General features: G+C 39.4%; 1 protein-coding gene across 6 annotated transcripts; it reads left to right on the plus strand.

Moving 5' to 3' along the window:
* Window positions 1–5,863: 5,863 nt before the first annotated feature.
* On the plus strand, window positions 5,864–14,839 carry tbxas1 (thromboxane A synthase 1 (platelet)). Of its 6 annotated transcripts, XM_040132436.1 has the most exons (15): window positions 6,183–6,595; window positions 7,123–7,175; window positions 7,894–8,044; window positions 8,316–8,409; window positions 9,133–9,185; window positions 9,334–9,430; window positions 9,552–9,668; window positions 10,369–10,457; window positions 10,544–10,692; window positions 10,973–11,103; window positions 11,289–11,642; window positions 11,755–11,843; window positions 12,028–12,165; window positions 12,966–13,128; window positions 13,957–14,839. In XM_040132436.1, exons 3-15 carry the CDS (start codon window positions 7,944–7,946, stop codon window positions 14,068–14,070), a joined length of 1,689 nt encoding a protein of 562 aa, XP_039988370.1. In that variant the 5' UTR covers window positions 6,183–6,595; window positions 7,123–7,175; window positions 7,894–7,943; the 3' UTR covers window positions 14,071–14,839. The 6 variants fall into 6 exon arrangements, with proteins under 6 accessions (XP_039988371.1, XP_039988374.1, XP_039988370.1 ...); XM_040132437.1 differs by lacking the exons at window positions 6,183–6,595; window positions 7,123–7,175 and adding an exon at window positions 5,864–5,990; XM_040132440.1 differs by lacking the exons at window positions 6,183–6,595; window positions 7,123–7,175 and adding an exon at window positions 6,110–6,132.
* The last annotated feature ends 212 nt before the right edge of the window (window positions 14,840–15,051 follow it).

The following is a 15,051-nucleotide window of genomic DNA, read 5'->3' on the forward strand; positions in this document are numbered from 1 at the left end:
CAAATTCACCAAGATCTCAGATATTAAGATACCTTAATGTCCTTATATCCTTATATTTTATGTCAATTCTTGTGGACTCAAATGAATGATCTGATGATGCAGAGATTGATACACTTTATTCAACAGTGCAAAGGTTTACAGAACAAGTTCAAATCATGGTAATAAATCAATCTAACTGGCTGTCTTTTTGAGGGAGCATGGTTGGAAATACAAGGCACCACAGTCTCAGGCAGAGCGTGTCTGGATCCTTCAGACAGAAAGCTTGTTGATCGGTTCATAACCATCCTCACATTGATGATATGCACAATCAGGAGAGCAGGTATCATTGAATCACATATGTTATTTCCATTAAAAAAAGAGACTCCTGTTGGGCATGACAGGCAAGGTACAATTAAAGGCTGGGCTTGCTGCCATATGCTACTTCCCAGGTAGAGTTAAGGTGTGATGATAGGAGGATGAAGAAGCCTTTAGTATGGAGGAGATGAGGGGAATATTTCTGTGCAGTTAAAGTCAGAATTGTTGTCACCATTGTTGATCAGCTCCTGGTAGTTTGTTGACATCTGTGAAGTCAGATAGGGCCAGGAGAAATCCACACGGAGAAAATGTCTTCTATTAAAATCACATAAATCCCCAACCCTCAACAAAAAAAATCTGATTGCACCCAGAGACAACTGAGGGACTTTTTACATTCAGAATGGTACCAGAGTTTCTAACATTGAAGCTCTGTCCTTTCATGAAGAGAGTTTACACCTTAGATATTCTAAAATGTTCTGTTGCATAGATGTATAACATTCCTGTCTTCACTTAATGACTTCTACAGTCTTGATAATTTATAACACACATTAGAAAATCAGATCAACTGAAAATGCATGACTAAATGCTGAGGTAATACCAAATATCATATAGCCCACTGCTTTTCATCAGCCTGATCCACTCTACTTGGGTACAAAGCCTAGTGGGAGGAGGAAAAGCTCTTTCTGGTAGATGAAGCTCAGCACCACAGTTTAGTTTTCCAGATGATAGAGCTTCACGTTGATGGCTGTGTGCTCTTTGTTCACACAACTTATGGAAAGACCTGTGAGAAGGCATGCTATTATTACACTGTTATGTTTATGCATGTTATATGAAGGGTTATATTCACCACACAGAGTGTTTCCCTTGGCTCTGAATCTGACTGAAGGTTGTAGATTGTGTCTTTCACAAAACACAAGGCTGATCCTCTCATCTTTGAATGTGAACTTCAAGGGGGAGAATACCTGAGAAAGAAAAGTCACAACACATACAACTGAGAGAAAATCTTTATTTAGAAATAAGTTACGGGAGGTTACCCAAAGGAACAAGGTGGCGAGAAAAATAAAGCTACCTGGTGATAGTTTTCATTGAATATTGCACTTGGCAACCCTAAAGCAGGGGTTGCAGGTGGGAGTTGGAGCAGCATCTAGTTGTCATCTGTTTAAAGTCTGCAGGAAGTGGCAAATGGTGGCCTCCAAAGACTGCACATGGAGGATGGGTTTGCATCTGACTATAAGAGAAAAATGGAGGGTGGGGCTGCAGGTCCCAGATTCTGCAAGTACAGCCTTGAGATGGACATGGTTGGAAGAGGCTGAAACTGGTGGCTGGGGATACAGCTGGCTAACAGAGGTGGCAAGTGAAGGCTACGACCAGAGCTAGGTGATGGGGGCTCTGAGTGGATGTGGAGGTTGAGGCCTAATATATCTGAGAGAAAGTGATGGCAGAGGTGGGTGCTGGAGCTTAATTATGATAGCTGAAGGAATGTAATGAGTCACTGTTTGAGGCTGAAAAATGGTGCTGTGGGTTGGTGGCGGAGGTAGGGGCTGTAGCTGTTGGCCAGAATCTGTAGGCTGTGAGGGCATAGAGGTTTTTGGATTAGACTGTAGATGGGAGATAAGGGTGAAGCTGTCTCGGAAATTCTGAAAGTGGAGACAACAATACGTGTTAATAGAAGAGGGTTTAGGTTGAGGTTTTGGCTGCAGCTGCAAGACTCGGTTAATGGCAGAGGCTCTAGGTGGAGGTTTTTGCTTCAGCTTTGGGCAGAATCTGCAGGTGGAGGCAGCACCTGCATATTGTTGGCAGAGGTTGTATAGGGAGGTTTTCAGAGATTGCAGATGGAAAAAGGTTCTTTAGCACTTTGAAGCGCCAGCGGAATGTGGCTAGAAGAGGTTGTAGGTGGAGCATGTGTCTGCAGATGTCTGGAGGTGGAGGCTAGGGCAGCAAATGGTTGCTAAACTATGAAGGCGGAGATTACATTTGAAGGTGACTGTAAAAAGCTTTGGTGGAGGAAGAGCAAGGCACTAAAGCTGTTGGTGGGGGGGTCCGGCTTCAGCTTACGGCCAGAATCTGCAGTTGGAGGTGGCAAATGCAGGTTGCTGGCCGAGGCTGTAGGTGGAAGTTATGGTTTCTGTAGTATGAAGGCAAAGTTTAAATCTGAGGGTGTTTGTAAGAATCCCCTGGTGGAGGATTGAGCAGGGCACTTTGGAGGCTGTAGGTGGAGACCATGGGCCAGCAGTGAGGTGGTAAAAGCTGCTGGCAGAGGCTGGAGGTAGAGGTTGGATATTCAGCTGAGTGACAGAGGCTATAGTTGTCGGTTGGTGGAGGCTGCAGGTGGAGAGTGGTTTGTAATGAGGAAGGCCAAGGTTTAAGCCAAACATTTGGTTGGATTCAGGTGGAGGATGGAGTGTGGTACTTCTACATGTTTGCAGAAGTTGTTTGTGTGTCACTGTTTAGGCTGAATGAAAGGTTTTGTTGATAGAAGATGCATTTACTGATTTAAAAAAAGATTGTTCCGGTTCAGTGTTGCATCTGTTTTAACTCTCTGAGGTGTGTGACTCCTTGAGATGAGTCAAGTCTACAATATTATTTACACATTTTATCTTATTTAACTATTATAAAAGCTTGAGTTTTATTTTTATTTCTTATCACTTTTCTTTGGTGGCTTCCTCGGCGCTGATTCTCCAAAAGTATCAACATCATAACTGGGGGGACTGACTCCAACCCCGTATAATACATCCACATGATCAAGTCCCTCTTCATTGGCTTATGTTGTAAATGTGGAACGATTCAGTCACTCCCACAGTTTCTGCCACAGAACCCCGCCGTTCTTATGCCCCTGAGGAGAAAAAGAAACAGAAATTATATCATAACTATACATGTAATTCAAAAGCTTTGGAATAATTGAGTGATAGAATTAAAAAAATGTCCCAATTAAATTAAGAAAATTAGATAAGGAGATTAAATTAGAATGAAAGAGTCATGATTTCTAATACAAACATACTTTAGCATATGGTCTACCACTTCATGGTAGATTTGCTGGTACTCTACCACTGAGCGGTTGTGGATTCTGAGAGGGCTGTCATGTTGCAGTGGAAATGAAGGCTGGGTGCCTGATTTGTTACTACCACCAGGTTCCCAGGTGGGATGGCGGACCTAGGTCTTGGGACCAAATTCACCAACCTTGGAATGTCAGCAGCTGGGGTGGAGGGCTGCGGAGTGAGCACCAAATTCAGCACCTCTAGATGGTTGGCAGAGGGTTCAGAAGGACAAGCCACAGAGGTCCGCTTCGTCCTGAGGGATGAGGGTCAGCAGTGGTAGCGGAGGTTTTGCGCTTTAGTTGTAAATTTGGCATCTGGAAAAAGTCAGCAACACACAAGAAGATGTCAGACTCCAGTCAACTTCTTACTTAACAACATACTTTTATAATCTTACAAGAGAAACATCTACATCAGATATACTGTGGAGGACTACTTTGTCCATTGTTTCAGATTTTAGAGTTACAACCTGTATTAAAACCTAGTTGCAATAAGAATTTGAATACTAAAGGATACTAAAATAATAAAAATCAACTTGAAACTGAAAAGTAAAGTCTTGGAGTGAAGCTGTGAATCAGGAAAACCCGATAGAACTTAACAGGACAATTACTGAAATGTGAGTTCAATAAGCTGTACAATACGCCTGTACAGATTGTGACTCAAAACATTTAAAAACATTTAACATTGACAGTGTGTTCTGTGTTTGACATTTCGTAAAACTGTCTAACTTTTTAGTTCTAGGATCACATTGTGAATAATTTGGGGCATAAACATTTTTTTTAATCCAAATATGTAAAGCAGATGTGTAACCTGCTCATCTCTGCCACATGAACACTGTCTGTAGGCTCCAGGCTTGCACTCTCTGCCTGACGATTCTCCCTCCTCTGCTGTTGTCACCAGTTGGCAGGTGGGCGGACACGTTGCACGTGTCAGAATGATGCTCTACAAGTAACCACAACACGTCATTGAACAAAATTAGTTTCATTTGACAATTTCCTGCAAATAAAAAGAAAGAAAGAAATATCCCCAAAAATTACATTACTTTTCATAAGCATAACAGGCTTACATTATAAGCACACTCAATCCATGGAGTTCACAAAGGTCAGATTAATCTTCCAGGGCAAAGGTGAGCCACTGGGCCCCTATTAACACCTGTTTTTCACACACTCTGTGCCATGTGGACAGTTTTTCTCTGCTGGAATATCACAATGTATTTTCTGCACCATGTGACCTCCCGAGGTGGGAGAGTGTTCATGACAGTGCTCATTGGTAAAACAATAGGTCCAGTTTTTTTGGTCATTATCCACCTATACCGTGAAGCACTGTCCTATCAGTTTTGCAGCATTTGGCTGAGTCTCAGCAGATAGTACAGCCTTATACACTTCAGAATTCATCCTGCTACTTCTATCAGCAGTCACATTATCAATAAACACCAGTGACCCAGTTCCATTGGCAGACATACATGCCCATGCTATAACACTGCCTCCGCCATGTTTGACAAATGATATTTTATGCTTTGGATCATGAGCAGTTCCTTTCCTTCTCTATACTCTTCTCTTCCCATCATTCTGGTACAAGTTAATATTGGTTTCATCTGTTCTAAGAATCTGGTTCCAGAAACTGCCATGAAACTGATTGTCAGTCAATTATCCAATTACTTTTGAGCCTCTGAAAATATGTATAAAAATGTTTGTAATTCCAAAACAGTTAATGCAATATTTTTGTTAAACTTTGTTAAACTGTTAAAGTAAAGCTGAAATTCTACACTTCAATCGCATCTTGATGGCTTCATTTCAAGTCCATTGTGGTGGTGTACAGAGGAAAAATTACAAAAATTGTGTCATTGACCAAATACTTACGGACCTAACTGTATATTAATATATTAAACATGCTCTGCTTTAACATGTCTGCAATGATTTTAAAAAAAGTTGAATGTCTTTTTTATTTAAATGTGTATCTGATTTATCATCTAGAAAAATAATTTATCATACAAATAATTTGCCTGATCTTTCATTTTTCCCTGATCAAACCAGCCAGAACACTCCTTCATATGAATTATTTGTGCATGATGTGGAAGCTGTTGGTTTGGAGTAGTGAGATTTTTTTTTTCCAGTTCAACCATCACTCTGGTTAAATAACACGGTAAAGATACAGTGGAATTGCAGAGCATTCTACAACGTATAAGCTAATACAACAAAGTAGAGTAATTTATATGCCTGTTTCAAGCTTGCAGTAGTCCCACAGCACTCTATGCATTCATGTAGGCGTGGGATATTCACCTCAATTCATTAATTATATACAAAATGAGTTACACAATTGCACTTGAAATCTCTGCACTTCACTTCTATAATGCTAATCAACAGCCAATGGCTCCAGGGCCATCAGCCTGAATGGGCCCTGCATTTATACCTAATGTCATGGCCTTTATTGTCTTTATTGTTTTAGTTTGCATTGGGCTCCTTATTGCATAAATAATAAATAAACAAAGTTGTATTTGATCAAATTATCACAATTAAGCTAACTCACGGGACACCTGGGGCCTAACAGTGTTGGTCCTGTATCGGTCTACTGTTTGGTTTCTGGGTGTGAGGGCCAGTAATGAACTGCGGCACTATGTGTTGTCTGCTGTGTGCTCTGTTCGTGATGGGACCTTGAAGGCACCAGGTTGGTGAACGTGCACAGGGGGCAGGATGTGGGGGTGATCAATGTGGGTCTAACAGTAACCTTTTGCCTTGGGGCCCCCGGCAGGTTAATATATACCATGGTATACTTTATACGGGTCTCGTGACACAGAAAAAATCTCTTTGTAAGTCGTATGTCTTAGAGGAAACGGAGCTAAGTGGATATTCAACCCAAGTATTTTCTCAAACTAATGACATTTCCGTCAGGCAAGGAAATTCACTTTTCCTATAACAATTATGGCCCCTATTTGGACGCCTTCAGGATTTCGGGGCTGTCCTCCGCTCCCTTAGGCCACTGTAGAACAAAACATTTCAGTAGAGTAAAAATCGGAGATATCGACTTCCATGAGAGTAGATTCATACCTAGCATGATGAATTGTTTTCGCTGAAGAACGCTTTAATGACTTTTACATCTGCCGACCTGCTGGTTCGTTGTACAGTGAGAGGGTCATTACCTTTTTTACTGACCTACTTGCACTTTCTAATAAGCCAAAGGGTTTTTCACAGCAGACATTTTGACTCGCCATAGTAGCAAACGAACCGGCGTTACTAATGACATTAAAAATGGCTCCCTTGTATTCTCTGCAGGTAAGTCGACGAACCAAACTCCGGAGAAATTACGGTGTATTTTGCGGACTGTAAAATGAAACACTACCAAATGGTCTGCAGCTTTTACAGGGTTAAAACGGAGGTGATTTTCACCTGCAGTTGTGAACATTTTTTTAATGGCATAACTGTCAAATGTAAATTCAATTAATGATATGAATATTGTATGATTTAACTTCCTTTATGTCTTTATTTTATGTTGCTGTGTTTTATTTTATATTTTGAGGGTGCACGGAGGACCGCCCTCAGCTGCTGATAATGATAGTAATGATAGTAAGAACCCCTTACTATCATTAAAGCTCATATACTCCCACACACAATTCTTGTCATAATAACATAAGATATTTGATTCATTAATATTCTTTTTTTTTTTCTCCAAATGACTCTTGATTTATGGTCCTACACACACCGGTAAAGTCGTGTTGGATGTTATACACTCCGTTACAGTAGGTGGCAGTATGAAGCTCAGCTGTGTCTAGAGTTAGAAGTTTTGTTTGTTTTTTTTAAAGAGAAAGAAAAGAGGAAGACTTGACAATAATATTGACATGTAACTGACCGAGAGGTGAGTGTACAAAAATACGTTTTTGTCAAATTTTGAACATAACAGTAGCCACTTCCTTTAGATATAAGCCTTTCGGTGACATGGTGCATGAAAATGTCACATGACGTGCAGAAATTACATTAAAGAGTAGACAACATGCTTTGTTTTGTTAGCTATCTAGTAGCCTAGCATGTCAAATGACCGATGACGTCGGGGTTTTAAACGCTCTATTTCTACGTACTTAAAGAAAAGTAATGAGGTCAGCTGTTTAACTGTATGCGTTTTAGCTGTAGCAATGATGTTCATAGGTATTTGCCGTTACACAATGGCATGTTGACAGTCTCCCAAAGCAAATACAGGTGAGCGTGTTTATATAAAGCAGGGAATAGACATGAACTCCTTGTTAAAAATGCAGGGCAAAGGTGAGCACTGCCAAGGCTTCAGACAAGGCTGTTGAAACAAATCACTCACAACATGTCTTGGAAACCAACAAACTAATCTGCAGGAGACAAATCAGCTTGAGACCCTAGTCCACAAGAGAGATATGCTGTTACTGTTATGTGCTTTCTTCCCCTGTAGAAATTTGGTGAAGTCATGATTCAGAGCTACAGTGCAGTACTTTCAGTCAGATATAAAGGTTCTTGTATTTGTAGTTAAAATACTTGTAGTGATAACCACGTTGTCATTGAAATCTTTTCAGCAGCTTTTCCAAACTTTTTCTGCCTTCCCTTCTTTCCAGGCACCTTGATCTAATGCTGTGGGTGGAGAGCTGAAAGGTGTTTCTCCGTCATGGAGGCTGTAGTCAATTTCCTACATGTTTTCCACATTGAGGCCAGTAGATTGTCTGTGACACTAAGCCTCTTCGTCATCTTTCTAGGTCTTCTCTACTGGTGACTAAATCCTTGAACTCCCTGTCTGTTTATGATGTTCCCGCTGTTGCGGAATTGAAGTCAGTTATGTAAACTGCTAGTAACATAATTTTTAGGAACTTACACAAATAAGAAAACTCTAGAAGAAATGCCGCTTGTGTACCCCAAAGAACGCAACCAATCATTTAACGCATGCACACATTAGTCTGATAGGGCAAAATACTCTAATCAAGAATCAAGCAGAATATTTAGGAAAATGTTGTGTACACAAACTCTGGGCTCTGTCTTCTAGGTATTCAATTTACCCATTTTCAGTCCTTTCTCGATGTGGCATCAAACATCCAAAGCCAGTACCTTTCTTTGGCAACATATTCATGTTTCGCCAGGTAAGATATCGCTGCAATTTCCATCAAATTTTGATTTACCCCTGGTTCTCTCACTTTTTTCTTCATCTGTAACCTGTACCAAAATTTGTGTGAGTTATGAGACATTTTACCCACTGATGTGAGAAAAATCTTTCCTCCAACATATTACTGCACCTTATCTGATTTTTGCATCAATGATCACTCAAATCAGCAAGACTTTACGTACATTTTAACCATGGTAAACAGCAAAAGGCTATACTTAAAAAAACTTTATATACGGATTTACTCTTAAAATCCATCTGAAGCCTTAATTTTAAAACACTCAGTCTCAGAGATCATTGCTGAATTGGAAGGGAGACCTTCATCATCATCTTCACTCTTTTTTTTCAGGTTAAGGTTTTTTCCTTTATACTTCCCACAACACATGCACACACACACACATACAAATAAACAAACCCACACACCGTTTCACAAATGTGCTTCTTAATGAAGCTTTCATGTAAGAATTTATGCGTGCTTCCCTTAATTTGTTTCATTCCTCTCTCTGTGGCTTTTAGTCTTGGTCAGGGATAACAGATGAGTTTCAGTGCTGGTCCTTTTATTTGGCTGTCCATTCACTGCTATACAGTATATGCAGTTTTTACGGAGGCACGTAAAAGAGTCCTGGGGCTGATAAGCTGCCATACTGGTACCTTTTCTGAAATTTACAGTTAAAGTAACATTGTTCTCTAATGTTCTTTTCAGGGTTTTCTCAACCCGATCAATGATCTCATAAGGACACATGGCAGAGTTTGTGGGTAAATAAAAATTAAAAAAAACCCGAAAACTTTCTACATTAACAATTGGTGAAATGATAAGATGGATTTTGGCTAGGTAAAACCCTAATGTATGTAAGCAGCATTGAAAATTTTTAATTCAAATGAGTCTCTACTTGGTGTATGTTAGGTACTATTTGGGGCGCAGACCGGTGGTTGTGGTAGCAGACCCTGACATGCTCAGACAAGTGATGGTCAGAGACTTCAGCAGTTTCCCAAACAGAATGGTGAGGATATTAACCAAAGCAAAACATGTAGATTGTGTGCTTATTCACGATTCAAACATAAGCTTCAAAGGTGTAATGATAACAGACGTTTGTGCCTGTACTCTCCTGTTCTTCTATACAGACTGTTCGTTTTGCAACCAAGCCAATGACTGACTGTCTGCTCTTGTTGAGGAATGAACAGTGGAAGAGAGTGCGGAGCATCCTGACCCCATCCTTCAGTGCTGCCAAAATGAAAGAGGTGTTAGAATCAGCCCATAATGGTTACAAAGATGTTTTTTTTTAGTTGTCTTCAAATTTGTGAATTGGTGAAGCAGATCATAAATGGCTGCATGATACACCTCACAGACACTTGAGGGAAAAAGTTTTTTGTCTGATAACTTACTGTCTGTCTCAGATGGGTAAGAAGTGTGGAGTTGGAGGACAGACAGAAAGTTAACATTCTAACTCTTAAGATTTGGTAAAACTGTATTATAGCTGTAACTGTAAAATATTGAAATTCTTTTTTAGTCAAATTGTAACTTAGATAATTTATAAAATGATGATAATGAAATCACTGTTTCTTACATAACTAAAGTTCCAATTTGGTGTAACTATTTAGGAGTGTTTCTTTTGAATTCAGGGTGAAGCGTGTTGGCCTTGTACTGCCAGTAAAGATGTCTAATTAATTTATGGCAACTGCTTTTAACTTTAGTAGATATATCTGATCTGTATAATTTTAGAGACATTTTATACATCCAATCAGTTTGTGTATTTATTGATATTTGGTCTACAGTCTTTTTTGGCTGCGTGGTGTGATTGATCTTGCTGTACTTCTGGAAAAACATTGACCTTTTCCTCATTTTTGTGGTATTTATAGACCAATATTCCTCTAACGCAATATCAACAAGAAAGGTTCACGTGTCTTTCCATTCCCAGAAGTCTCAGCTTTTTTCTTGTAGATGGTTCCACTCATCAACACAGCCACTGATGCCCTGATGAACAACTTAAATGTGTACGCTGAGTCAGGAGAGGCCTTTGACATCCACAGGTAATCACAAACACAATGAACAAAGGCTGTTAGAGTGATGGTGTCTTTTTGTGTCTCATATTTTTGTTTGTGTGTCTGTTTTGCAGATGTTTTGGCTGTTTCACCATGGATGTTATTGCCAGTGTGGCATTTGCAACTCAGGTGGACTCTCAGAACAACCCAGATAACCCGTTTGTCCGCCACGCTCAGATGTTCTTCTCCTTTTCTTTCTTCAGGCCAATCCTGCTGTTTTTCAGTCAGTCCAATCTGTTTGTATTATTATGATATCTATATATCTATATCTATCTCTCTCTCGCTCTCTCTCTCTCTCTCTATGTGTGTGTGTGTGTGTCTATATATATATATATATATATATACACACACACACATACACACATACACACACACACACACACACACACATATATACACACACACATACATACATACATATATGTACATTGGATCCTGAACAAGTGTTCAAAGTTGGCATTTCAGGTTGGGTTATACCAACAAATCTGTTTTTGTGTGTCCAGTTGCTTTTCCTTTGATCACTGCTCCTCTGGCGGGACTCATCCCCAACAAGAGACGAGACCAGATGAACCAGTTCTTTATCAACAGCATTCAGAAGATCATCAAGCAGAGAGAGGAGCAGCCTCCTGAACAGGTGAATCTATATTTATAGACATTTAATTTCTCTTAAAGTGCAACTTGTGTGTTACATTTCTCCAAGAGGGGTCCCACTTTTTCCTTTTTTTCTTGATCATTTGTTTATTCTATGTACCAACTGCAATTTTCTTCATGAATACCATTTCTCACACAGAGTTTTATAAATTAATTTAAATCTTGTAGAGGCGTCGAGACTTCCTTCAGCTGATGTTGGATGCTCGAACCAGCAAAGACGTTGTGTCTTTGGAACACTTTGATACAACAAACCATGCTGAAGAGCACGATCAGAGGAACCAACTGACGCAGCCATCGGCCTTAGATCAGGACAACCGTCTTCACCCAAAGGAGCCACACACCAGGCGTCCTCAGAAAAAGATGATGACTGAGGATGAGATTGTGGGTCAGGCATTTGTCTTCCTCCTTGCAGGCTACGAAACCAGCAGCAACACACTGGGGTTCACCTGCTACCTCCTGGCCCTCCACCCCGAATGTCAACGCAAAGTAGAGGAAGAGGTGGATGAGTTCTTTACTAGATATGTGAGTTCATCACCTCGTGGTTTGATCTTATCTTGTTTGCTTCATTTAGCTGTGACATAAGATAACAGTTGTGGACTGTTTTGGGTTTATCTCGTTCCACCTGTTGTTGTAGGTGTCGCCAGATTACACAAATGTTCAGGAGCTGAAGTATTTGGACATGGTTATATGCGAAGCATTGCGACTGTACCCTCCTGGATTCAGGTAAAGGAAGATGTTAAATGAGGATAAGGGATGCATTTTTAGTAGATTTATCTATTTTGTAATATTTATGATATGATTATTGACAAAAGACCATGCAGCAATTACGTCGACTAAAGAGAAAAATGAGTTGAGGTCTATAAAACATTCAGGGTCATTCTTTTCCATGGCATTTTGTCCCTTAAAGGTTTGCACGAGATATCGACCATGACTGTGTGGTCAAAGGCCAGTTCCTCCCTAAAGGAGCGACGCTGGAGATCCCGGCTGGCTTCCTCCATAACGACCCAGAGCACTGGCCAGAGCCCGAGAGGTTCATCCCTGAGAGGTATGTAGGAGGCTGTAAGAGTAGTGAAGCAAATAAAAAACCTTGTGTTTCAGTCTCCTATAAATCTATTAGATGTTTCACTGTACTTACTGACAAATCACAAAGGTGGAATTAAGGAATAAAAATGATCAAAATTAGACTGTGACCACCTGCAGTAAACTTAAAGGTAGTGTGCAACAGCTAATCAAAATGATCACTATGATTAAATACTGCTGGGTTGACATTATAACCATGTCAGTGAATACCCATGGCATAATGACAACTGTTAGCTGATGGTATCTTACTGTCCCTGGTACTGACTTGATGGCTGGCAAAATAATTTCCCATCATATACCACGAAGAAAGGTGTCGCATCTAGTTTTGTTTTTAAAAGATTTTCTGTAACAGTGAAATTGCAGGAATCTCATGCAGGGTATCTGCGGGTCTTGCAAAGTCAGTAGTTGAAGCATTGAATTTAGTTTTCTTAAAAAAGGCCTTAAAAGCTATTAAAAAGTCTTAAGTTTCATTTCCAAAATTCTTAGATTTATCTCAGTGAACCCCGAAGAAACCCTGCAACTTACAGTTCACCAATTTAACTACACTTCTTTTGTTGTTTCAACATGTAAATAAACAGTAACTAAATGAAGAATATTCTGTTTCTCCACAGTCCAAGGTGAAAGCCTTTGGCATTAACATGTACCATCTTGAAACTTTGAATTCTTCCCTAGGCTAAATGTAATGCATTATTTTGATACTGATTTACTCCTATTCACTACTGCTTTTAATTCCTTTCCAAAATGTAACTTGTTGTTGCTCTCCAGATTCACACCAGAGGCCAAGGCCAATCGACACCCATTTGTATACCTGCCGTTTGGTGCCGGTCCCCGTAACTGTGTGGGAATGAGGCTCGCTCAGTTGGAGATTAAAATGGCTTTAGTTCGTCTGTTTCACAAGTACAGCATTGTGGCCTGCTCTGAGACAAAGGTGGGTTGGACAGTTTAAATACTAAAGACAACAATCTAATAAACATAATTTTGAGTTTTAGAAAGGATTCAAACTCACAAAGGAAAAAAAGGAACTACCACTGTACTTTACCATTGTCCAAGGTACAGCCATTTACTTTAAGTATAGCTCAGGTGAAAATGGATATATACCTACTGAGAGGCAGTATGACAGTGAATACATTTTTCAAGAAAATGACTGTAGATTTTCTCTGTATTTGCATCTGTCAGCATCCCATCATCCTACACACAGTGATATGTATATCAGTATCAAGAAAAGGAGAATATCAAAGTGTATTTTCTCAAGGGATCATAGAGGGAAAGTGCATCTACAATAGCAGCGCCAAAAAGGTCACATCTGTTAAATAAATCCCTGTTTTTATGTCAATTTATGGGTCAAAGTTGTTTACAGGTTTTACCAACATATGAAAAATCAAGAGGAAAAACCACTGTCTATAAAGGCTGCGAGTGTTTGATCTATTTTTTGTGCACTTTCCTTCTTTCACTTGTCACAAAGCATAAGGGTTAGTGTTAAGGTGTGCAAAAGCTGCTACTGCCTTACCGGACACATGGATTATCCAAATAAAGTGTGACCCAAAAAATTATTGTAAATGTTTCTGTGTCAATATATCATATCAACTATAATTAAGTATTAATGGTTTTTATTAGACATTTAAGATTGCTGTTATTCACTGTGCAACAGTGAACTAATATAATCTGTCAACTATTTACAGTACATATTTAATTAATGCTAAATCTGTAAAACACAAATTTGTATTGAAAAAGTTCTTTCTTTCTTTTCTTTGTGCAGGTTCCTCTTGAGTTGAAGTCATCAAGCACTTTAGGACCTAAAAATGGCATATTTGTGAAAATCACAAGAAGAAACACGGGAGAAGGTCAATGTAATTCTGCACCAGATGATTAGAAACACATTGTTCATCTTCCTGAATAGGTGAAAAATTCTGTGAAAAGTAACGGACCATGCTGTAGGTCAGTGTTGTCACAATGACACACACTGTCAGTGTCTCAGGTTCACCTCTAAGTCTGTGAGCAGTTTTCTGGATCTGTAATTCCCCTTACATCAAAAATATTTCCTTAGATGAAGTTACGGTGCCGCGCATACCTCCATTATTTTGCTCACCTAGTGCCGTTTTTCTTGAGGACGGAGCTGGAAAGTGGACAGAGGATGAGTATTGCTATGCTGTATTGCCATGAGCACAAAAGTGTGGTTGGTCCAGCCAGGCACCGTGGAGGACACAGTTGAAGTCCCTCTGGACTCCCTACTGATGGCTTCATCATTTATTATGGTGATGAAAAAATAAAGGAGAGAGCAAAGGAATTGAATTGTGTTCTACTGAAAGAGCAACTCTTAGCCTCTTACTCCAATGTATAACAATACTGAATATTTTGCAGCTGTGACTTTGAATAGGCAGTCATCAAAAAAAGTACTGTCATAAATAGTTATTTAGGTAAAACCATTCGTCTGAACAATAGTTTTCACCATGAGCAGGTGACAACAGGTTTACAGTGTAGCATTAGGGTTTGTTTTTTTTGTTTTTTTTTTTTAAATCAAGTGCATTTAAGAGTATAACTTACATATTCCTGCAGTTTGGTTTGTTGAAAAATGTTGCTTGCAGGGAGCAGTTCAAACTTGTTTCTTGATATAAAAATAAATTTGTAAATCTTTAAATTTACTATGGTCATAATTCCAATTTATTTAATCTTCTCAGTTGAAAGCTGCTATTTTACAGTGGAATGATTTCTCAGTGCGTATTAGGTTTTTAACTTTTATCACTTGTCTCTGGATGATGTAATTTATTATTCTTATTGAAACACCTTATTGAAACATAACTATTTCTCATGTTGGTAGGTAGATCTGTTCTAGGTTGAATTTTAAGCAGTGCTT

The sequence above is a fragment of the Xiphias gladius genome, chromosome 8 (genome assembly GCF_016859285.1).
Source record: "Xiphias gladius isolate SHS-SW01 ecotype Sanya breed wild chromosome 8, ASM1685928v1, whole genome shotgun sequence".
Classification (NCBI taxonomy): domain Eukaryota; kingdom Metazoa; phylum Chordata; class Actinopteri; order Istiophoriformes; family Xiphiidae; genus Xiphias; species Xiphias gladius.